The sequence below is a fragment of the Anneissia japonica genome, unplaced genomic scaffold, assembly GCF_011630105.1.
Source record: "Anneissia japonica isolate Jap-2015-1 unplaced genomic scaffold, ASM1163010v1 scaffold483_len1788099_cov177, whole genome shotgun sequence".
NCBI lineage: Eukaryota > Metazoa > Echinodermata > Crinoidea > Comatulida > Comatulidae > Anneissia > Anneissia japonica.
Window position 1 is genome coordinate 600,439 of NW_022682587.1, and position 25,836 is coordinate 626,274.

Consider the following 25,836-nt stretch of genomic DNA (forward strand, 5'->3'; position numbering starts at 1 on the left):
ATAATAATAATAATAATAATAATAATAATAATAATAATCATACTAATAATAATAATAATAATAATAATAATAATAATAATAATAATAATACTAATAATAATAATAATAATAATAATCATACTAATAATAATAATAATAATAATAATCATACTAATAATAATAATAATAATAATAATGATTTTCATAATAAATAGGATCATAATGATAATTAATAAAATGTTAATAATAAAACTATCATAAGAGTTTTATTGGTGGCTTGCTTATTTTAATTAATTTTTATATTAAACTTCAAATTCAAACTCATTCAAATGACCTCGAAAAAAGCAGAAAGACAAATTAATGTTTAGTCAAATAATACGAACATCCAGACATACAAAGGACAGAAAGAAATAATAGGAATTATAAAGCTGATTTGCATCTAATGATACATGATGTTGGATGCCATGTTAAATAGTAATGATTGTTCGATATTTAAAAAAACTTATCAAGATCTAAATGTCATACTTCAATAATTTTAGTGTTCAAAATTAGTGTATTTTAAAGGCTGAACAGTTACTTTGGTGCCATATGGAAAGCTTCTGTACAAACCTTGTTAACGTTGCTTTCGTAATCAAATGACGTCACACAGATGAAAATAGCATCATTTTAAAGACACGACCTTTCAATTGATAAATTAACTTCCTTTGCTGCATTTGGAATTATAGTCGAGCCACAGCTCTATTACAAAATATCATCTGGAACAATTCTTACATTCAGTGTGTTGATATTTATCTCCAGGGCATTCTCTCAACATCTTTTATTTCTTGTGAAGAAATGCTACATTTCTTTTGAATAACTAATTTGATTTTAATAACAAATGAATAAAAAGAGTATTCGTAATGACCAGAAATATTTTACCACGAATTCCATTGAATTTTTTTCTACTGTAACTTTATATAGAATTTAACATGAGATTATGTTTACTTAAAGTATGAAACAATTATGCTGTCTATGCTAAAACTGCACAGGTTGACCATGCCCATTAAAGATCAACAAAAAAAAATGTTGATTTCAGATTATTTAGAAAATAGAAAACCAGTGAACTTTAATACTCGAAATCATTTGTGAATAACAAACTTTATTTTTTAAAAATGCTTCTTAATAAATTAAAATATCAAAATGATGTCAGGCTCCAGTGATTTGAACTTTGACCCCATGCTACCTCAGAAGAGTGCACTAAAGTAAACAGCAGGTAGATACAAGTGGAGTGGTAGTGCTTTAGTTAGCATTAAATGTGATTACAGCCGGTTTCTGTTTACATGATTTACAATATGTAGAGTCCTAGTTTGTAGACTAAGATTTCTTATCCAATCCACTACTCAAAAGCATATCATCGTCCAAACTTGGCAGCTATTTTTTATGTATTTTTTAAGATCCTCTTATGTATACGTATGCTGGATAACAGTTGTGAGTATACAATACGGTAGCTCCATGCTGTGAAGATAGAGTAAGTTTTAGACCTATTCATTTTTCACCATGATTTCTATTACTTTGCCACTGCTTGATCAGCTGATCTACATTTATCGGAGATTTATTGGTTTCACCAGTGCTGTTTATTGCTCCAATCCTTGCCTGTTTAGCTTTTAGTAAACAGGCCCGTAGCGTGGGGGGGTTAAAGAGGTTACGAAGAACCGCCCAAAAACTGGAGAAGGTCCGCATTTAAAAACGAAAAATTGATATTCGTAGATATATTTACAATGCTCTCCAGAGTATTGGTGATCATACAAGCCAAAAGGTCCACTTTCTACTGAAATGAACCTCCCACAAATTAAGTCATGCTACAGGCCTGGTAAACCTGCTGTCTTCAAAGTAAGCTATTCTTGTCTATTGTTCATACGGTTGTTGTGTTGCTGTTGGTCAGTTTTGGCCACCGGTATTGCTGATTCCAGGTAGACTCTGACTCGCTACTTTTTACATGAAATATGAACTTCTTCAACAAATGTTTCTACAGACTACATACTATTGTACTACAGCTCTGTACAGCCAATCACAAGAATGGAATGCTCAGCATATTTATTTTTTTCCACAGTACAATGGATGGATGTGTGTTCCACCACATTGTACATTATATGAAGCTACAATATCACTATGATTACTATACTGTAGTGTAGTAGACAGTAGAATTCACATCAGATTTTTTTATCGTCTTTTTTTTTTCAGCTTTGCACAAACACATTCAAAAACAACCCACAGATGAGCGTGAGGACAGCAGTCAAAGTCACGTTGACACAGACCCTGAGCCATGTCTGTCAGTTCCTTCAAGACCGTCACAACTCCAAGGTGAAAATGGTAACGTATGAACTTTACGCTTCCTTCTGGTTGTACAGTATTATATTATGCAATGTTAAAGTCTGTAGCCATTATCAATTAACCTATTTATTCGTGTGCAAAGTGCCTGAGAGAAATATTTAAAAGCCAGTTTAGGCAAGATGGCTTTCAACTTTCAACCCTTAAAATGCCCACTCTAGTTTAAGAGATATTGTACTTGAATAAATGCCCCAGGGCGTTTATGGTTGAGAAGAGTTTTTGAGGGGGCGTTTATTTGAAGGAGGTGTTTATTCTAGGGTGGCGTTTATTCTTTTCGGTGTAGAATGGATATGTAGATACTCATATAAATGCCCCTTAATTTCACTGTAACTGTGAAACTCCAACATATACTGTACATGAAGTCAATATTTGTTATTGATCATAAGACTTACTGATCACAACTAGGTTTAGAAAAAAACGTTATTCAATTGGAGCAGAACATTAACAAGTAAACGCCGTGGGAGGTTTTTTTGATGGAGACGTCCAGAGGCCTGGAGGTGGCATTTATTCGAATAAACACTGTGTCTCAGAAACACAAAACAGCAATGTTAATGAACCTATTAACAGGTAGAGAAACAATAAAAGGTCATTAAACTGTTGAGAAAATATCTGGAATGACGTACTAAATCTACCAGAAATTATTCTGTAAGGTTTTAAAACCTGAAACAATAAAATTAGACATTATTATTGCCTTAATATTAATAATTTAAATATTTAAACTATAGATGTGAAACTAAATAATAATAGAATATAGGCCTACTTTAGCATAAAAAACATTTGTAGAGCAGATGTCTATGGTAATACAAGAAAATCATAGTTATTTAAATGTTGATATTTGTTACATAATGTGCTCTTGCACATCCTTCTTGTATGAGACAGCTAGAATTTTCTTCTTCTGAAAGATATTTCCATTTCAGTATATCAAATGATTGTGGATAACTACTAAGAGTGATGTATTTTTATTCATTCATTTATCCATTTATCAATCGAGCTAGTGAGTGAGCGCGAGTGATCAATCAATTAATTGATCAATAAATCAATGGAATTTATATTGCGCCAGATAGAGTATACAGAAAATGTAATCTGCTCAGTGGCTCATTCATGACCTATGGCAGAACAACGTATTGCAAAAATGACTATAATGTACAAAAAAATAAGGAAAAATTAAAAAGACCAGACTGTAAATCCATCCAGGTGTACATTCATTCAATCATTCAATCATTTTGTTTTACTTTTTCTGTATGATATATCTGGTCAGTGAGAAACAAACAAATCAACTCTATGTGTTCACCTAGCAATTTACTACAGACCTCCCAAGAAATTTGCATATTTCCCAGATTTTTAAGGAATTTCCCCCTACACACTTACTGTGTGTTTCTGTTAAATATTTGTAATGGCTTTTGGTAACAGCAGGCACACGTTGAATTAACATGTCATACATGTAGTTAATACACCAAAAAAAAACAAAAAAACCCAGAAATTTCACTTCAATAAACAACAAATTACCCAGAAATTTCACTTCACCAACTTTGAATTGAAAAAATATTACCAGGAATGGCTGTATCTTAATGTGGGCAAGTGAAAATCTGTTATAATGCATTGCTAGTCTGTGTAATAGGCAGTTGATGATGTGGAAGTACTACCATAACAATCAATAATGACTCGCAAGGCAACCTGGAAAAAGCACTTGGCTCTGTGCCAGATGGCTCCGCGCCTCACTGAACACTGTTCCACGTGGCTCAGATTACATATTAGCAACATTTAGGAAACTAAATAGCAGATTTGATAGATAAATAGTGTGCGGTATTTTGTATGACAGATAACTGCATAAAATTGAAGATACATTGCACACAGTATATCAGTTGTAAGCGGTTTAAAGTAAAAAAAAAATTGGCAATATTTTTATATTTATTTTTTGAATTTGTGTGATCTATTATGAAAATTTAATATTTTGTGATGTTGATTTATTTATGGTGATATAATATCACTGAAAGCTTCTCAACCTTTTTGCCGTGTTCATGATATTATATATTTTTTTATATAATTATTTATTGTTTTTTTTTTTAAATATCTAATGGTTCTATATATTTCGATAGACAGAAACTGATAGGATAACATTGAGATTTGCCTTATGATTATCCCATCTGCCCATTGTATAATGACAGTTCCCCCTCTCCCTCTTTCCCTCCCCCTCCTCCTCATTTATAGAAGCATGAAGGTTCAATAGAAACTAGTTGGGAGTCTTTAGGTACTACAGAGACATGTTTTTTTATCTACCATATAGATTTTATTTTGCTACTTAAGAGATTATTATTGTGTGGTCCCATTACAAAGTGTTTCCTATGCTGATCACCACCAAACATTTTGTATTATATTATGACAAAATTCTGGTGACAAAACCAAAAAAAAAAAAAGATAACAAAAAAAGTGTTGGTATTAAAGAATTAAAAATCATATACAGTATTCAAACTGTTTTATATTCACTTGAGTAATTCTCAAAATTAATTCTGGACTATTTTAAAAAGTGATACATTTTCATCACTAGTCAAGAGATGTCTGTAAACAAAAATAATCACAAGATGCCATTAAGATATTTAGTAGAATTTTCTACCAAATTGTTTCAAAAAAGTCTTTCGTATCATCAAACAATTCAAAATGCATTTGTGCAGAACATGTTTGGAACAGAAAAACAATTGTATGTGATACTATATTCATACAAATTCTACTACTGTACCCTAATAAACATTTTTTTCTCTTCAAAATTGAAACATTGATAGAATTATTTGATTTTCTACTGTATATTCATCGCAATTGTCATCAGAGAAGAATCAATGAGCTATTTTCAAGGCTGTTATTAATCATTTGCTTTCTACACATATATTGTACGCAACTTAAGCACACTTCAGGCAATATTAATGAGCCATGAACTATAGATTACCGTAAAGCCCCGGTATATTCAATCCCCGGCCCACAAGCCAAATTCGGCCCGCCAAAGATTTTTATCCGGCCCGCGAAACGTTGCTAAAAGTAAATCATTTTCCCGCCGATTTTTAGACAAAGGTTTTCGATTTAGAGCAACACCACATAGGTACCCATACTCTAACAATGTTTGCAAGAGTGTGGCTTTTTCTGAGTATAGCTCACTGTATCTAGTGGTGTAGGGTACTGGCATGTGGAGGGGTAGATTAATGGGGACAATGGATTAAGTGGGACACTAATATGATGCGATGTCTAACCATTTCCGGCACCAGCAGGCTCGGGGCATGCTATTCTGTTAAAAACACTGCTTTAGAAACTTATTTTTGAGTATGAAAATGCAATTTCCAGAAATGTAGAGGTATCTATGTTAAAAATGTGCTCACCCCAGCCCCAACCACTGGTGAGTCAATATTTTTGAGGTAGGAAATTTATATAAAATTACAGTATATAAATTTAAAACAATTAACCATCCCATTGTTACACTGTTTACATTCAACAATAATTTTTTTATTTTATTTTCTACTCCATCTGAATGTTTTTTGCAAAAACTTTTGCTAAATAAGGAAACAAAATTTTATTTTTATTTTTTTTGCGCCCTCTTTTGACGATCTTTAAAAAAATAAGTTTGTGAAACAAGGTATAAATAATTCTCACCTGATATACTTCTGGCTGATACTTGGAATAATTGTGCAAATGATTCATCCTTTCATTTATTAATTCCTCTATTATTCATTCATCTATCCATTTATTCATTCATCTATCCATTTATTCATTCATTCATTCATTCATCCATTTATATATTTATCTATTCTTCTATTCAATCATCTCTTTGTTCAGTTTACCTGCATTCATAAATTTGCTTACCTTTAGCCCTAACCATATTGGGGCTGAGGTGGTGTAGTCCCTTCCTGAACTCCCTCTATTTTGAATTCCTGGAACCGCTAAGTGTATTCACTTTTGATTTGATGTATTCCATCCATTTATTTATCTACTCCATTCATTACTCCATCTCTTTATTCATATATCCATCCATCTATTTACTTGCTTATTAATCTATTGAATGTACTCCTGATCCAGTCATACATCTACCGTATCTCTCTTTATTAATATAATCATCTATTCATTCATTTACTTAAATATCTATTGATACATTCTGTCCATAAATTCACCTAGTCACTCGTTTATTTATTTGCCTTTCCATTCATCTACCCTTGCATGCATTTATCAGTTCATCAAGTTAATCATCCCTCATTTTTTACCCATCCATCTCATCTATCCATCAGTATATTAATTAATTTATCAATGTATCTACATTCATTTATATGTGTATGTAATCATCCATTCATTCCGATTTAAAACTATCCATTTCCCAATTCAATTATCCATCCATCCATTACCCTGTCCATCCATCTATCTATCTATCCACCTGGCCATCCGTTCATTTATGCCCCATTCATTCATTTATTCATCAATCTCCCATCCATCCATCAACAGTATTGTCTACAGGTTTGTCTGCGTATCTGTCCATCAATGAACCTTTGCTGTATTGCATTACCACCACATTTGCTTTCATCAGTCTGTCTTTTTTGGTTGCCTAAATGTAACTCTGTCTTTCCATTCATACTGGAACATTTGTTTACCACTATCTGTGTATCCATGCATCTGTATGTACCATGTCTACAGGTTATTTGCTCGTTAGTCTATACAAATTTGTACATTAGCTTTAGTGGGGCTTAGGTTATTGGATTTAAATTCTTCACACGCTGCTAAATATATCCCTGGGCCTGTTTATCTTGACAAAAAAATGCCTGCTCTACACAATCACAAACAAAACAAAGCTGCTAGTAAATTATATTGATTTTTGTTGGTAAATCACAATGGCTAGGCCATAATTAAGCCATGGATTACAATGGAATCATCTATGTAATTATCATAAATATACATTGTAAAGTGCTATTATTTCTGATTTGTGCAAAAATTCCCATCAGGTGCCACCATTTTGAATAGTCGTAGTAAACACTTGTTTCAATTTTTAACATCCTTTGGTTAAAGGGGAGATAGAAAGTAAGGTTGTGAAGTCAACAGCTGTTGTATTTATCACTCATAAAACTAATTTTGGTGCTGCATATACTGAATGCAGAATAATCCCATTACTGCTAAAATGTCTGGCTGTCGTATTAGTTTTAAAATGCATGGAAATTGCATTACATTATTTCCATTATTGTCATACTGTAGTATAGGAGGATATATGTATCTTGTGTATATTCAAACTATATTCAAATATTTTATGACAACAAATAGTTAAGAGTATCTCTATTACTATCATACTCTGCCATCGCAAGATAAATCTGCATTTTGTATTTGCATTAAAACATATAAGTATCTCCATTGTAATCATACTGTAGTATAGCCATATCCAATTGTGAATTCTTGAAAGGGACCATTGCTGGGTACCCCCTCAGGGTCCCCTTCCCCCACATATGTCATGTCCATGTTATGTCTTGGCAAGTCTTTAGAATAGATTACACCGAAAAAACACTGTATGTACATATATTCCAATATTTACATTTCTAGTAGAAGTTGCGTGAGAATCCCCCACCAGAAGTCCCCAGTTATGGCATCTGTATGGGGAGAAAAATCACTTAAGTGGATCGCTGTATTGGAAGATATCTGTCTCATAAGGCTCAAAGCTTGGACCAGCAGGTGCAGTAACTTTCTTCTCCGCTAAGTGTCTGTTCGTGTTTGGGCTACCCGGTAAAATGGTACCAGCTACACTCATCTGTCCACAACTAGGGCTATATGGACCAGTACACCGGGGTAACTCCCTACTCGTCTCGAAAGATGTACCAGTGGGTCATTTATAGTGCATTTGAGCCAATTGTGTACACTGGACCTACGGTATATAGTCCTTATCTGAGAGGCCTTTTTCCTCCACTGGAACCTTAGATAAGAGCGCTGCTCGTACCAGCACCGATACTATGGCTGCCTCTACCTTAACCTTTCTGCTATTCAACTCGCTCATGGGAATAATTAAAATAATTTTGGGTTATTTTTATGATGTATATATGGAAGCGGTTTGGCTCAGTGGGAATGGTTTGCTTTCCCAACCTCGAGGTTGGAGTTTCAATCCTTTGCTGTGCATTTCACTTGTGTCGTTGAGCAAAGCACTTTATCTACATTACTTCAGTCTCCCTAGCTGTATTAATGGGTGCCAGCAAATTGCTGGGAGTAACCTGGGGTGATCCAGACCAAAGTTCCACCTAGGGAAGTATTACGCTCTCATCCGCTATAGAAACTGAAGATAAACTCCAGCCCTATAAGCCCTTGTGGATCAGCAAGGATTTACTTTTACTTACTATAGGATATAACTCCAGCACTTTCTTGTCCTTATTTCAACTTTTGTAATATATTGTAATGTGAAGAGGTTCCCACTGGCTCATGGTTTTTCTTGACAAAAGTATTTACTTATGTATTTTAGTTATTTTTAAACCTACTGTATGCTTTTATATTCCCTATAGAGTTGATCTTTATACAGTAATAATGTAATATGAGTGTTAGTGAGCTGTGGCAGAATAATCAATGATTACAGCCTGTGTTTGAATTTATTGTAGCCGAGTTACACTTGACTAGACACCGTCGACTATAGTCCACTATAATGGAAACTTGCTGATATTTATGTTGATGGTCATTAATCTTGTCGGTGAATAATTTATTAACGCTGTTTTGAACGATCGGTCGTATACTGTAGATACATGTAAAATTATTTGTACTTGTAAAATTGCATAATTTAATTTTATGATGGTATTCTATAAAAAAAAAGAAGATATTGAATGAAAATGATTATGGATAATTTTATGTCCCAAACTAGTAGATAATTTTTGATGTGAGGTGTTTCATCATATAGCATATTGTAAACATTCATCCTTGTTAATATAGATCTATAATTAATTTGAGTCATCTCCCAAATGACATTAAAACCAATTTCAAGGAATTTCAACAATAATTTGATCAACAATATTTGATTCATATCGTGATGCTGTCACTTAATTGATATGTTCTTTTTCTCATGTCGCAGTATCTTTAATTACGTTATTGTTTGTTGTGTTTAAAGAAAATGTGCTGACTCTGAAACTGCCTTGTTAATTAAAGTGATTTTACAGCACATTAATGACAAAAATATATTGAATTTAACAAACATGCATCAATATTTTTATTCTAATCCCCTACCTTAAAGATTTTTTAAAATTTAAATATAAAATTAAGAGGCTTTTAAGGCGAAACTTTTTTATACCTTGTTTAGTGATTTCAAATAAAAATAAAATTTCATTTTTGGCTAATTAGCACATGTGCTGCCACGAAAAATGGAAATTTCAGAAAAAAAATTTTAAAAAAGGAATGAAAAAAATTCTTGCCTTACCTTGTGCACTCAGGATGCTTGAGTTTAATTAGCACACCAAGAGGTTAGATAATGGTGTAGAAATCTTTATTGGATTTAAGTCATATTTGTAATCGACAAAACAGAGGCTAGAAAACAATACTAGAACCATTGTTCCTATACAATAGTCATACCACTCTTTTTGAATAATTCAAAAATTAAGAGATTTGATTGGAGTAGAATCCTATAGTTTTATGATGTTCGCCATGTATGAATAATATAGCCGTGTCATTTTTAGGAATAAAATTCATTCTATTATTATTTTGTACTTTGTCCACATCTTGATATTTTTTTGTTATATAGTTTGTTATATTTCAAACTGGTAACCCTTTCTCTCTATTTTTAACATATATTTGTAAAATTATTAATTCCAATCAACATTATCCATGTTTAAGTCATCTGTGGAATTTTAATACAATTTTATATGGAGCATGGCATGCAAGAAAAATTCCAGACTATGTATTTTATGAGTTTCGATCAATACCTTAGTTAGACTGGACTTGATTGAATGCAAGGCATTATGACTTAGCCTTAAACCTTGTACTATGTTGCTTGGCAGAATTTACATCTACAATAGCAATAAATCTTCTTTAATTGTCAATATTAAAAATTTATTTCCCAAATTAATTCAAACTCTATTATCCCTAACAAAGTGTATTGATTTTACATAATTAAAAATGTATATCATCTTTGGTGAAATATGGAAAAAAACTTCAAAAATTAAATAAAAAACTATTAATATTAAATGTTTATTTAAAACAATGAAATCAAATATAACACATATCAAATTAATCAAGTTTTCACACTGACTTACAGACGTTATGCTGTACTTTAAAAGAAATCTTGAATTATTCCAAGGTCTGTGCAAAAGATATAAGAAATTTAATGAATACATATTTGTTTCATTTTAATTGTCATTTGAATATATAAACATTTAAAATATTGAAGTCAGGTTTTTCTCATTATAAGTACACTAGTATATTAAACTTTTATCTTTATGTTTTTTTAATAGAAAGAAGACGTTGCTGATGTTATAGCTGAGTTTAGTAGCAAAGGTAAGATAGATTCTCTACTGTATGTTAGCGTAGAAAAAAAAAACCACAAAATAGTTACTCTGTTTTTCTATAGTTGGAATTTTCAATAAGTAACATGTTAAATTTATACCTTCGAGACTTAAGTTTGAGTCTTATTGTTGTGAATAATGTGGTGAATAGAGATAATATATAAATATCGATGTGATTTTCAATTAAAAGGTTAGTTAAACAATATATGCTTTGGATAAGTGCCACATACGATTGCTCTGTACACCAAAAACAATTTTAATGGCTTTTCAACAGTCATACATTTTCTGTTATGTGGCTTACATGTGCTGACAATTGTTGTTTAAATTCCTCATGTTTAAATTGTCATATTAATTCCTATCTCTAAGTAAATGTTCAAATATACTGAATCTCATGTGTATTTCATTGCAATGTTAATTAATTTCTTTATTATGTGAATTTATCATTAGGATTAATTCTTAAAATGTGTTTATGATGTGTTTTTTGTACTTCAGGTTTAAATTTAACACCTGTATAACAGTGTTTGTGTGGGTGTCTGCGTGGGTGTTTTGATTATTTGTTTTTTAGGTCTACTCTACATGTGTAGGTGTTTGTATATACTGTATAATGATTGCTGTGATATTGATAGGCTTTGGTAGTTTAACAAAAAAAATTATTCTTGACAAATTTTCGCATAAACTATCATTGCATGAATAAGGCGTGACTTTTTTTAGACCTTGTCCCCATTGCCTGTCATCCTTTCCAAATGAGAATTTCAAATATAAATAATATTTACAGTAGTATTAAAAAAAAAGAGGGTTTTCTTTCTAAAATTTGTATTGGTTTTCTAAATTCATAAAATCTTCAGATAAGTAATCTTCATTTCTTCCTCATAACAATGTAACAAAACTTTTATAAATCTTATTACTGAACTGTTTACCTTATACAACAATACTTATTTATACAACTTTGCGATGTGATCTTGAGCTTAAGGGCGCCCTCTATTACTTTTTACACACAAAGTACTCAAATTGTTTATTTCATCAATAAAATTTTAGTTTTTATATCTTTTCCGCTAAGCTTCCGTTGTGCAGAAGCTTTTTTTGCTAATAAGAAAACAAAATTTTATTTTATTTTTCCGAAGATCTTCTAACAAAGAACAAAAAAAAAAACAAGGTGTAATAAAAGTCTCGCCTAACATAATGATCATTGCATCATTTCATAACTACATTTCATTTTTCTTTGCAATTACTAACAGTATTACATTGGTTTGATTGATTGTCATATTTCTATAATTTGCTCAAATTTATCTCGTATTTATCCTAAAAATATTAATAAAAGATCATTTAAATGCACCACACATTTATAACATTACTGTAATACTAGAATATGTCATTGTATTTTAAAGAAAATTTATAATTGAAAGTAAAATACTTATAGAATAAACTAGAAAAAAAAAATCTCATGATTGATGGTGTATATATAGTATATATAGTAAAAAAAATAATAAAGGTATTATAAAAAATTATTGTTAATATGAATTTTCCACCAAGTATAATTGTTATTAATTGTAAATAATATTTAAAAATATAATTTTGATTAATGATAATGTAAAAATGCTAGCTCTTGTCCAATTAGGTACAGTATCACAGCACCTCACATCCAGAAATAACACTTTCTGGTTAATTTATATGTAAATACAAAGATACTAAAAATACAAGATAGAGTTCTCGCATTGTAAAAATGAGGCGGAAGTCGTGCCCAACGTAGGCGGCGCCCTTCTTTTTAACCATGCAAGTTTCCTATACTTCGTGCCCAACGTACAGGGCGCCCTTCTGTTGCTCAGTATATCCAGACGCAAAAGGCGCCCTTCCTTTTCCACTAATGGAGGAAAACTTTTTCACTAAGAGTGCGTCCGGCCATGCGATTCTGCGCTGTATTGTTGTTTTATTCTTTACTAATTCATGATTATGCTTTAATTGTTTTTTGTATTATTTGGATAATAGCAACGATTTATACCTCCACCAAGGAGGTTATGTATTCACCGATGTCACTGTCTGGGTGTCTATTCCAGTTTGTTTTTATATCTAGTATCTTTGTTGAGAATTGATAATAAAATACGCAACGACTTGGTAATGAAAGTTTGGCACAATTTTTTTTAGATCCAGCTGTAGGGGGCGTCCCATTTTTCGTATTCCCACCATGCATTTCGGTGGAACACAGTGGAACACTTTTTTTGTGTGGAGAACTCTATCTTGTATTTCTAGTATCTTTGGTAAATACCAGTACTGTACCAACAACGTATGTGAAAATGTTTTAATGTTATTAATACTCTAGTCAAAAACTTAATATCTTAAGCCCTGTCTAGACTCTGTATCATATTTTTTTATTTGACAAAAACATGTGACATGCCTAATTATGGCATGATGACATCACATCATGTCCATATATAGGTACATCATGACCATATATAGGCACATCATGACTATATATGGTATAATTTGTGAACAGAGCTTTAGTAACCTTTTTGTTTAGTTTTTTGTTGCAGCTTGTTGCTATGTTTCCCATCACTCAACTTGCATTCTTTTCTTTTCCCTGCTCACTAACTGTTTCTTCCGAACCCAATTTGCACCCTAACGCAAACCTCTGCAAAAATAAAAACGTAAGTATGACAACACATACAGTACTAAATGTACATGTTATAATAGGATTAATCCTTTTGTAGTGCAGCATATGGCCAAACTATAGAATCCCATTGGCTGCCAATATGATCCTACAAACGGCCTGTATGATTTTATAGGCAGTGCTTAGATTCCTATAGATGGCCTATAATGTCCTTTATAAGTCAGTAGTGACATCATCACTTTAATTTGCACTGAATTTTCCTTTTCCCGACTGATCACTAATTTGATATAGTTAATTATTTTATTTTAAGTTGCTTCAAAATGTTGTACTTGTACTGATTTCTGAATAAAAAATTTGAAATGAAAAAAAAAATAATAATATTGTGCCTCCGATTTTTTTGCATCTCGTGTGCAAAAAGCTCAAAGCTGGGATGATTTTACTGCAGTATATCACGATGGAATATTTCATTGCTAGGCCAAGCTATGAACGCACACTGCGAACCTAACAAATCTCGCTCTACGAGGAGATTTAAAGAGCTGTGCGAAGAATGTCACTCAGCGCTAACAAATTATTCTAATACGCGCAGCTAATACACACGCACAGCAATCGCAGCAATCACTAATTTATAATGAAAATAATGGTCAAATTATAAAGCGCATATTACGGAGCCTCCATGCGCTTAACATAAATACGAAAAGGCGGACCAAGAAGGTATTACTGTACCTAATATAACCATATAGAGTAACTGTATACAAAGAACAATCCTATTTCTTAATCTAAGCATGGTTTGGCTGTTGGCTCCGAATATATATTGCAACCGCTCTGCAACTAGCTCAGTTTGATTAAAGGGCCTTATAAAAGCTGATGGACGTCATAACTGACTTATAAAGCAATTACAGTATATAAGTCAAGTAATTTCATACACTATAGGAAATAGAAGCTTTAGGAGACATTATTTCCTTCAAAACTTTTTTTGGGAAATAATGACTCCATATACTAAAACCTGACTATATTGTTCAATAAACATCATTATTACAATCCTTGAGCAACCTTCTGCAAACTTTTTACTTCACTGCCCACTTGAGATTCTAGGCACCAAGCCTCGGCCCTTCTGTGCCGGGGACCATCATAGCCAAACCTGGCTAGAAGTTCTGGTCGTGAAAATCACCTACATGTTCTTACAATGTACAATAATTTGACATTATTATCTGTTCTATAAATAAGTAACAAGAACTGCATATTTACTATATCAATAATGCAGTTTTACATAAATTAATCCATGATTTTTCTCCTACTCGCCATTGCGGCCCAAAAAAAAATGTTTTGTGTCCTTAAATCTGGCTGCGGCCCATATTTTGCTGAACGTTGCTTGTAGAGTACAATCTTTTATAAAACATATATGAATGTGCTTCCTATAACATCTTATAGGCTTTAGTAACCAATAGGCCAACTATATGAAATAGACCTGCCTATATAGGACTATAGTAATATGTTGTATACTACTTTGACCTATTGTATTAGTACCTAAAAGTATGCGATTTTTTCTTGTTATCTATGTTAAATTAGCAGTCAAAATGTTTCACATCATAATCCTGGTGGGCCTGTATTCATCTTGTTTTGAAATATAAACATCCTGAAATTTCCATCTTCCTGATTGTCTCTGATAATCCTTATTGTTCCTCACCGATCAATGGATGAAATGTCCTGCCCAAATACATAGGCATTAAAAAAAGCATTAGATTTAAACTCCAAATCATTAATTTAAAAGCTCAAAGTCATACACCTCTGCACCACAAACTTGAATTAGAGTTTATGATTTAAAAACATAGGGCTGCCAATTTAATTAGATTAAATATTAACATGTGTGAGAATGCTTCTATCGTGCAACAGTATATCAAATAAATTAAGCACGTCACTTACAAACCTTATTCCTTATTTTTTTTTTTTATTATTCACTTAATACTTCTATTAGTAGTATTTATATCACTCTATGTACCATGGTTTTTTTTTTTTGTGAAAGCTAAATTAAAATTATCAATCCCTGCACACTATATCATCTACTATTGCCTTTACTAATTGGATGTGAAATCCAGCATGATTCCTTGACCTGTCTGTCGATCATCCATCATGATTGAATAATTTATATTGAAAAGCATTAGTGGCTAGAGCATATTGGACATTGCTTTATGATTTTATCATAAATAATTACTAGGCCTATGGTATTCTCTACATAACTTTTCTAAAAAAGTTTGTTTAAAAGGGAGGGATGCAAGGATTCGTGCCCAAATTATTAAAGCCTATTTTTTGAATACTTACATGAATAAACCAGTTATGCCTGGCTTATGCTCTTCCAATTTGAGCACTCCTTGAAAAAATAGCAAAATTCTATGATTCCAGTGCACAGTAATAAAATTGGCAATATTTCACCACCGGTTACAAAAAGTGTCTACTGACACCTGTAATTAAAACCCTCTTTGACTAAAAAATAAGAATTGTATACTTACATTAAAGCCAGCCTACGGAGGAAAAACATTTTTTTAATATGGTGTACAACTGATTTTTCTAAGGCTTAAAGTGTGTGTTTGACGAAAATATCTGGAACGGTTAATGATATATGAGATTTTTGAGTATTAAAAAATTGGGGCAAATAAAATAGGAGCATAACCACCCTTTTTTCCACCTTTTTCTCCCCGTTTTTAATTATTCAAAAATCTGTATCTCATGAACCGTTCCTGATTTTTTCTTCAATTTCCTGTTTTGTGCCTTAAAAAAAATCAGTTGCACAACATATCAACATTTTCTTTTTTCTTCTTTAGTCTGGATTTAAAATAGTTTCTGATATTGAAGGATGTGTTGATACTGTACATACCTGACATTCATTTTCATCTTTATTTTAACATTTGCAGATGATGACTTAGGCCCTACTGCATCCCTGTGTCAGGATATTAACAAAGTGCTGGAGTTTCTATGTGAGAGATTGTCTGAGGATCAAAAGTAAGTGGACAGTTTCTGTTAAGTGGCATTATAAAATGTTATTTGACAAAGTACTGTTGTATACCCGTATGTAGTCATGATGTGCCTATATGATCATGGTGTGATGTCATCATGACCATATATAGGCGTGTCTGATGTTTTTTTTCAAATAAAATTTGATAGTCTGGACAGGACTTAAGAGGTGGGCTGAGATGCTCTGTCCACACTGAAACATTGATGAGTAAGTTACAATAATTTTTTTAAATGATTTTATACCATGTGATATTATATTTTTGATGTACTGTATATATTTAAAAGTTTCTCACTGTAAGTGGGAACAAAGCATTCCTGTTGGATGATTGTTTGAAAAAATTAATAAATTATAATACTTCATTCTAAAGTTGACGCATAAATATATAAACCCATAAACACATTTATAATGACAAATTTTTATCTACCTTTGTAAAGACATATTTTTATCTTTATGGGCTACTTCATATTGTACAAATGGAAAAAAGTATTTTGCATATTCCTAAAATCACTAAGTTTTAAGAAGCCATCTGAAAATGAATTGTAAATAAATAAGTATTGCTTTGTACTCCACTCCAATCTGAATCTACTTTTGTTTTATAGCTACATTTTATCTTACATCATATTAATATGTTTATTTTAAGGCTGAATAACAACCAGCAGAAGCAGCCTGTGTTGACGATGTTGCTTGAGGCTATCTTGTCCATGTTGACCAACTCCAGCAAGGAACTGGGGAATGACAGCAACTTCAACAAGATTGTCTGGTAAGATATGTTCAACATGATTATTTTTGAAAGTCATCTAGGAAAGCTCTAAACCAAATCTTTTTACACAAAAGCTTTGGCAGTGTACTTTTGTTAAATTTTGCTTGTTTTTTAGGCAGTGGCATATCTAAGGAGGTGCATGGGGGTCTGCATGACGCTCCAATATAAGCTTGCTCCCCCAGTTGCCACCACTGGAAATGTTGGTAGCATTAAAATCACGCTCATGTATTTAAAAATCACCCCATATCACCTTATTTTGTGAGCTTAATCGTCAAGCCACCTTCCCCACTTCACCTTGGCACCTCCCATATTTCAAGATTCTGAGATACACCACTGAAGTCAGACATACGTTGTTTCATTGGTTTGAGGAAGCGGAGCACTATTTGACTTTCAGCAGCCAGACATAAAATTTGTTTCCATCAGATATGACTGAAGCTAGACCCAAAATTTTCAAATACTATTTGATCAAACAGTTTATGTTGCATCTGACTTGAGAGACAAACATTTTATAGTGTATGTCTGGCGTACATGAAATCCTTGAACATGGAATTTGTAACTTCAGATGTCAAGCCATTCTGTGACATGCTTTATTTCTATTAAATGTATGCCATATTCTGATAAAAGATGATGGAGGTCTATAAAATTTAAACTATTAACATCTTATTTATCTCCATTCAGGCAAAAATTATGTCCAACACTTATTGCTATTCTTGGAATACCAAAAGATGACAAAGATCTTGTATCAACGTCACAAGAGAATGATGCAACCTCTGTCCCAGATCAAGGACGTGGCTCTACGTACTCCACAACATCTTCGGCTGTTACTCCTTCGAGCAGAGTGATCTACAGCATCGCTGCAGAGCTGGTGAGACTTGTTGGAAACGTAGAGTCCTTAAGACCAGTCTTAGGGTCCCTGTTCCATAGAATCTTGCTGTATCCACCACCTGTGCAGAGGAACGAAGCAATCAAGGTCATCAAAGAGGTATGCTAATATTTTGTGGTTTGCCTCTTTCTTAAATTGAAGATGGCAATCCTCTTATTGTCACTGTTGGCAGGGGCGGTGCCAGGAATTTCCCAATGAAGGGTCCAGCTCCCTGACAAGGGGGTCCAAGCTCTGCCGCCCCTGACTGTTGGTGAGTGTCAATCTTGGACCAAAAAGCAACTTCAACCCTCATAAACTTAGTTTATTGATGGATCACCCTATTTATCTATGGAAAGAAACCTTCAAAACCCATTAATTTATAATTCACATTTTGTGCTTTGTGTTTCATCAGATGCTATCAAATCCTGCAAGAGTTCTGGATATGGCAGGACCCCCTCTGCATGATGTGAAAGGAAGTAAATCTAGTCTGAATGATGGATCACGGGAAAGAAATCCAGACTTAGACTTACTTAAATTGTAAGTTAGAATACATTAGAATATGGTAACTTTCGTAGTAAACATCCATTTACATGAAAAGAGAAAGAAAAAATCTTTGATACACTAATTTTGGAATTTAAATTGTGAGTGTTGGCCGGTTGTAAAATTCCTCTCTTTTTTTTCTGCAGGTTACTGGATGGTGTTGCAGACTCCAGTCATTGTAAAGACAGTGCTGTGTGCCACTCGGGAGTTGTCTGTGTTCTAGGATTTTTAACATCTCTTGAGGAGATATCTCAAGGAAAGCATTTAAGCAAGTACCAGATTGAGGAGATTAATAAAATGAAGGAGATTGTCATTGAAAGGGCACCCTCTACAGAACCAACTCCAAAGATCATTGAGATAGTCAGGCAGAGTGAAAGTGCAAAAGAAAGCAAAGAGCCTGGTAAAGAGTTCATGTGTGTTGAAATGGCAGGTCAGAAGATTGACAAACCTGGTAAACCAAGTGATACCTGGTTGGTTGTTGAGGATGATGGACAGAAAAAAGAGGAGAAGGAAGAAAGCAACCATGTTGGGGATGAATCAAATGAGCATATAGAAAAAGTTATACTGGATGAAAAAAAGGATCATGGAGATGTACCAAATGACATCACCGAAAGCCCTGTCAAAGATTCAACAGAAATTGTGGAAAGTGTTTACCTTGATGATGAGGATAATATTGAGAATGTGAAATCTAGTGAACAGGAGGAAGAGCTCAATGGCCTGACTGATGGTGACGATGCGGATGATGAAGATGAGGATGATGATGAGGATGTTATAGATGAACCAAAGCTCACAGAGCTTGATGAAAGGCAGCTAAAAAGAAGACAAGAGATGGAGAGGTTGGCAGAGAGGAATGAAGAAGAGGAAAGGAATGGTGCCAGGCAGTACATAGAAGCTTTGATTAAGTTGCTTCCATCAATTATTGCAGAAGGCGATCCTAAGGTGGTGGACGAAATGCTGCTGGAATTCGCCTCCACATTTGTTGGAAGTAAGCATCTCAAATATTTTTACAATTCTGTTTCTCTTTTTTTCAGGTAGACACATTGATTCAATCCTGAAGAGGGTTGCACCTGTATTTTCTGGATCCCATATATCTGAATCCAGATTGAAAGTGATGTCTCTTGAGGTTGCGTAAGAACCGGGATGAAAAAACAATCATCTGTCAATTTTCATCTCCATCTTCAATATATATCACTCATCCCACCTGGCCAAGGACATTTCTCATCAGTCTTCATTCCATCAAATATGCTTTCTCTGTCAACATGTCTTGTGACATTCCATCCTGATCTTTTCCTCTTGATTCATTCAAGTTTACAAGGATGTTTTTTGCTATGTATTCCCCATTAAAGTTAAAGGAATTTAGAAAAAAGATAGGTTAGTTATCTAAATGTGTGAGTAATTTTACCAGTGGTGGTGCCAGTGGGAGGGAGGGTATTCTCCCCTCCCCAGACAGGTCTGGATGATCCCCATCAACCGACTCCACGACGAGGTTGTCAAACCAAAAGTAATAATTTGGCTATTCAAATAATGTTATTTTGATTGCCAATCCCTTGTATATTATGGTCCGAAAACACAATTTGGGCTGTACTAAGCCATAAAAACTCTCCCTGTGGGCTCTACTAGGGATTTTAATTCCGGGACCCAGACCAAGGTTCTTAGTTGGCCCCATTTCAGACCCCCTGTTAGTAAATTTCTGGAGCCACCACTGATTTTGACATCTGTAACATTGTTTACTAACTTATTATCTTTAACCTGCAGATTATACTGCGAAGAGACAGCAGTCAGTACAAGAGAAAGGTAGCAACAACTCATCCCCAACCAAGAAGCTGAACCTCACCCCAGTCATCAATGCTGATGGTATATACGTAGCCACATATTATGCTCTATTGCTGAATCTGAAGTTGCTAAAGAGTGGGCATTATGGGAGTGAAGAGTGCAAGCTACCTATGAATAAGGTAGGTGATGGAAAATTTATCACCTGTTTTTTAGTCAGTACTAATAATATATACTATCAGATAGTACCAGTACATTGTAATGGTGAGCATATAATCTCCTGCACCATAGCTATTCTGGGGTAGCTATTCAGGGGTACCAAGTCTTCAGAATGTCGTGGGAGTTTCCAGGAAGACGCGGAGGTCTCCCAGAAACCTAGATTGCCCTATTTCCCGCACTCAAGTAAGCAAGAATCTCTTGGAAAATATTACCCATCTGGAAAAATAACCCATAACCCAAATAATATTTAAACTAATTATCAATTGTCTCACAGAAATCAGTGCTGATGTGTATCACCATGGGCAAGATAAAATGAAATATGTGACCCAAGCTCACAAGCAGGCTGTAAACTCGTCCTCAGGCCAAAATGAGTTTTTGTTATAATGGCATATAACATATCATTTACTTTAAAATGACAATTAAATGAACTCAATCGGGTGTCTGGAAGCAAAGTTATGACCGTTTGAATTATTGTCATCTTATAAACTTTCTTAAATCAAGTTTTGAGAAAAATGCTTTTATTTTTGGCAGGTTTCTATTCATTTTCCATTAGCTCCCATCCGAAAATGGCTAAATTTTACCTCTAATAGAGTTGGAATTTTAAACTCAAACTTCAGGAATAGTAAGATTAACAGTTATACTTTATTTATTTCACAAAAACCAAATTCACACAAAATTCACGTTCTACGCCCTATTCTGGGTATTGAGGCTTGTTTCTCAATACAGTGCAGTGCGAGTTTACAGCCCATTTGTGAGCTTGGGTCACATACGTTATAAGAAGGCTTGTTTAACCAGATCTCCCGAAATGAATTTCTTTCAACTTGGGACCCATGGCTATCACCATAGTAACATATAAGCAGTGAATTTATTAATTACTGAATGTGGAAGCTATTTTCTTGCCAATTAACAGATGTTTAAGTAATACATGATTTAAGAAATTGAATTGCTCACTTAGTATGTTAGTAGGATCGGTTGTGGTTCTGCTTCTCAGCCTTGAGGTTGGAGGTTCAATCTTTTTCTGTGTATTTCGCTTGTGTCTTTAGTCAAGGCACTTTACCTATGGTCGTGTCTCTCCACCCAGGGTTACCTGGTAGGTTCATACACAAAATGCGCTGATTACAGCTGTAACATTATGGAATACTCCCCAGTGACCTGAGTATGTATGTGCTTGATCCAATGACTAATGCTAAGTGCATAGAGATCTCTACAATATATGCTCTATTAGTATAAGGTGACCATTATTATTATTATATTTATGGAATATTGACTCTTTTAAGAGTCAATATTCAATATAATATTAATATTATATTATTTATTAAAATAACTGTGTATGATTTTTCAGCAACAATTTGTAAACAAGGTGCATGACAGTGGAATACTGATCTATTTATCATCAACATGGCTTGGGGAGCTGTACAATCAGCTGCTTAAGAAGAATGTGCTAGGCTTAGCAGGCTACAAACCTGAATTGGTGCAGTGCAACAAGGCTCTTATTACACTCCTCACAGGTAATTACACTGCTTTTATTATTATGATCATTTGAAAGAACTATGTAGCACAATGGTAATTTTTACGATACTTAAATTTTCATGATACAAATAATAAACACCTTGCGCCTTTATTGACTGATTATTTTTTTTAGATTTTACTATCTCTAGCTGCTCTCATCAGCTGGAGAATTTTTACAAATGTTACACAAATTTAAAATGTTAATATAAATGGTTAAAAATCTGAGTCAATTCGCATACAATGGACTATGCTGTTATTCTCTTTTTAGGCATCAGACTAGCCTAGGTGTTTAGTTAAATCAATGCCACACAGCATTGTATAAACACTTCGGTAAAATAAATAAATAATTTTCATTATTATTTAAGCAAACCTTCATCAACATACTTAGCTTTAAACTAAGATTTGAAAATAAATAAGTGATTTTTATTATTATTTATGAAAACCTTTATCAACTAACTAAGCTTTAAACTAAGTTTTGAAAATAAATAAACAATTTTTATTATTATTGCAAAATTTTACCAATCTGCCTAGGTTTTAACTGTTCAATGTAGTCCATATTGTCATTGGTTGTGTATATGATTGTTTTACAGAAATTGATGGATTGACTAGTCGTGAGATCGGAGGTCAGATGATGCATGATGCAACATCACCAAGCAAAGTAGTTTTACATATTGTGTCCAACAGCCCTGACCAGGCTTCAGAAGCAGGTAAGTAAGAATTAATGCTTTATGAAATGATGATAACATTTTTGCTACACAATTAGATATATTTAAGGAAAAATATATATTATAATGGTATTTCCACATTTGCAAACACAATTGTATTTTCCTGTAATTTGTACCATGCCTTTTGCCAGTGGATACAAGGTTCTGCACTGGCAATGTTGTTGTTATTTAATTTTGCCTAATGTCAGAACTGAATCCGGTAGAAGAAGTTTTACTTTTAAGGGTTCTCGAATTTGGAATGCGGGGGGGTAGGTAATTTTTTACTTAATTCGTGTTTGTTTTTTTTTTATGTTCTGTGTTGTTTTTCTTGAGATTTTAATGTTTTATGTGTACTGGACCCCCTGGGAGAACAGTAACTTTTTACTGAAGAGGTAACCCAGTATAAAGAATAAATAAATAAATAAATAAATTACCCCTAATCATCGGATCCATAATTAGCAAACCAGCACAAAGTGCAACCTCCTCCACTTCTTTGGAAAGTATTCTTAGTCGTGCATGCAATTTAATGTGGATACAGACTAGTATGTTCAATGCCAAGCCATCAGTTACCAATTTTTACTCCTGGGTGGAGAGATGGAAACGTAAGTAAAGTGCCTTGCTCAAGATCAAACGAAATTCACAGCGAAGGTTGGTAACATTTTGTGGCAAGTCACATTCTATGTATATCCTATAAATAAACTCTGCAAACTTGTAAGTGCCTTTTTACCAGAAATTATAGTACATCTCAAAGCAATTATAGTGGCAAACTTTATCTGATCTTATAACCATTTTCTTTTTCAGGGATGAAATTTACTCGTGGAGTTTTAGTAACCATGTGGGATCAGATACTTACAGTCCTAGCGGCTCCTCTTACAATGCGTGGCATCACTGGTATTGGAAGCATAGCATTCCTACTAGGGACTGAGGGCGCTAAGGAACAGAACTCTCGTGATCGAGATTCCATCTGTATGAGTTTGGATGCGCTTCGCAAAGCAGCCGGACTCAGTTGCTTATTAGGTATAGATTTTATTTACTCATTCCAAATGCAAGTTTTTACTGCATATTGGCAGATACAGGATATTGGAATCAAGATAGCATTTCCACTGTTTTGAAATATTTTATATTAAAATACATTTAATATTTATTTTTCAAACTTAATATCTTTCTCTCTGTGTTAGTGTGGAATAAAAGCATAATAGTTAATTAAAACAATAAATTATTCATTCAATAGGATCACATATGAATTAACTTTCATTTTTATTTATTTTATTTTTTTAATTTATTTAACTTCAAACAGGCAGATATACAGTAAAATATCAAAGACATAAAAGGTTGCTGGTGACGGGAAAAGGCCAACAGGTGAACAAATCGCACCTCTGATAGCAGCCGATCCCGAATTGCACAGATACCGAGATATAAAATCAAGTATATCAAATTTTAAAATGTAACACTAAAATTTGTAAAAATGTGGGCTAGCAGAGCTATGAAAGAATGAGAATCCTCTATGAGAACTGATACTTAATATACATCAATTAAAGCACTATTATATATTACAAGTAAATATTAATTTTTTACGTTATTATTTTCATTTAGGTCTTCAGGATAGGTGTGCTGCAGTTTTTGCGCATCTTGCCAATGCCTCCTGTGTTAGTGAGGATGTTCCTCAGCCCACGGGTGAACAAGGCAAGAAAGGGGCTCGTAAGAACTCTAATAAAGGTGGAATCAGGCTACACGCTGCACATGTCATGAACATGGATGCCCTTCTATCAATGGGCCTGGAGATGGGCAGCCATGCAGCTTCATGTTGGAAGCATGTGTTCAGGTGTGTAATTAATAATATTGTTGAGAAACTTAAGAGAAGCTAGTGTTATTTGAAGATGAAGCATGCCCTCTATAATATTGTTGGTCATGAAAGATTATAGAACTAATTTGTATAGAATCATTGTATGTAGTAAAATTTAGAATGAAGTTAAAAATTGGAAAATTTTGCTTATTTAAAGTTAACATTAAGTTTCCTGGGTCAAAAAATGGAAGTAAGAAAGAGAAGATTCCATAAATAAGAGAAAGTAAAGTATATTGTTCTCTATCATGGAGGTACCAGGAAATAGAGCTATGCAAATTTGTATTTGCCAGACTAATCAGATAATGTTTCATCAGATTAAGTATGATATTTTATTATTGTGTTAGACATATCTGATGTCACATTAATCATGTGTTTTTTTCATGTGTGTTAGATTTAGGCATGCTTCACTGTATGAGACAGTCAGATTGTGTACAGTCAGACGATAATATATATTGTTTTCAGTATAAAAAAAAGTTGCATAATAATTGTACAATTTTTTTTTTGTACCTTGACAGATGCTGTGCATATGTAGCCCAGTTGGAGCACTCTCACTTCAGCAGGAATAGTAGTCATCAACCCTCAATAAGTTTGCCAAAGTTATCTGACCATCAGGAACACCATGACGGCTACGACGACGATGATCTCATGACACCGTACTCCCAGATGGCAGTTCCTCCTCCGATGAGGGCACCTGTCAACGTCCAAGATATTATCCAGCAAAACAGCCAGGAATCTGGTTTCGAGATGAACTCGGCTAGAGGCGGTATTCTGACTGTTTCTAATGCTGCTAAGGCAGTGTACGCCCTATCATCGGATGTGGACAGGTAAGGGAATTTCTTTCACCACAATTAACATTTTCCTCAATATCATAACTCCCTTTAGTCAAGTTGTGCATGTTATTCTCCTCTTCTGCATCATCACCATCATCATTATCTTTCATCAGTTTGTCTCATCAACATCAATCATCATTCTCTTTCAACTCATTGTATTCATTATTAATAATTTTTTCAGCCCCCTCGTCTGCCTGGAATTTATCGTTTTTTTTCTACAGTTTATCTTTTGCATCATCATAATTCTTTAGCATCCTATCTGCTGCATCAATAATTTTTCACCTCGTCCTCTGCATTGACATTATTCTCTTCAATATATTTCTCTGCTTCACCAATATTATTCATCTTCATTTATTTTCATCATCAT

General features: G+C 33.5%; 1 protein-coding gene across 5 annotated transcripts in view; it reads left to right on the top strand.

Annotated features, from left to right (window-relative positions):
- The window catches only part of LOC117101044 (brefeldin A-inhibited guanine nucleotide-exchange protein 3-like), a 52,186-nt gene that overhangs the window by 7,467 nt on the left and 18,883 nt on the right, over positions 1-25,836 (top strand). For 2 of the 5 annotated variants that reach the window (XM_033240942.1, XM_033241081.1), the window contains exons 5-17: positions 2,200-2,328; positions 10,773-10,815; positions 16,332-16,419; positions 17,073-17,192; positions 17,871-18,174; positions 18,467-18,591; positions 18,741-19,579; positions 20,350-20,546; positions 21,926-22,091; positions 22,683-22,799; positions 23,598-23,813; positions 24,390-24,618; positions 25,155-25,463. In XM_033240942.1, the coding sequence (XP_033096833.1) occupies positions 2,200-2,328; positions 10,773-10,815; positions 16,332-16,419; positions 17,073-17,192; positions 17,871-18,174; positions 18,467-18,591; positions 18,741-19,579; positions 20,350-20,546; positions 21,926-22,091; positions 22,683-22,799; positions 23,598-23,813; positions 24,390-24,618; positions 25,155-25,463 (2,882 nt within the window). Of the gene's footprint in view, positions 1-1,343; positions 1,487-2,199; positions 2,329-10,772; positions 10,816-12,796; positions 13,463-16,331; positions 16,420-17,072; positions 17,193-17,870; positions 18,175-18,466; positions 18,592-18,740; positions 19,580-20,349; positions 20,547-21,925; positions 22,092-22,682; positions 22,800-23,597; positions 23,814-24,389; positions 24,619-25,154; positions 25,464-25,836 lie in introns of those variants that run through there. The other 3 variants (XM_033241167.1, XM_033241018.1, XM_033241244.1) reach the window with 3 other exon arrangements.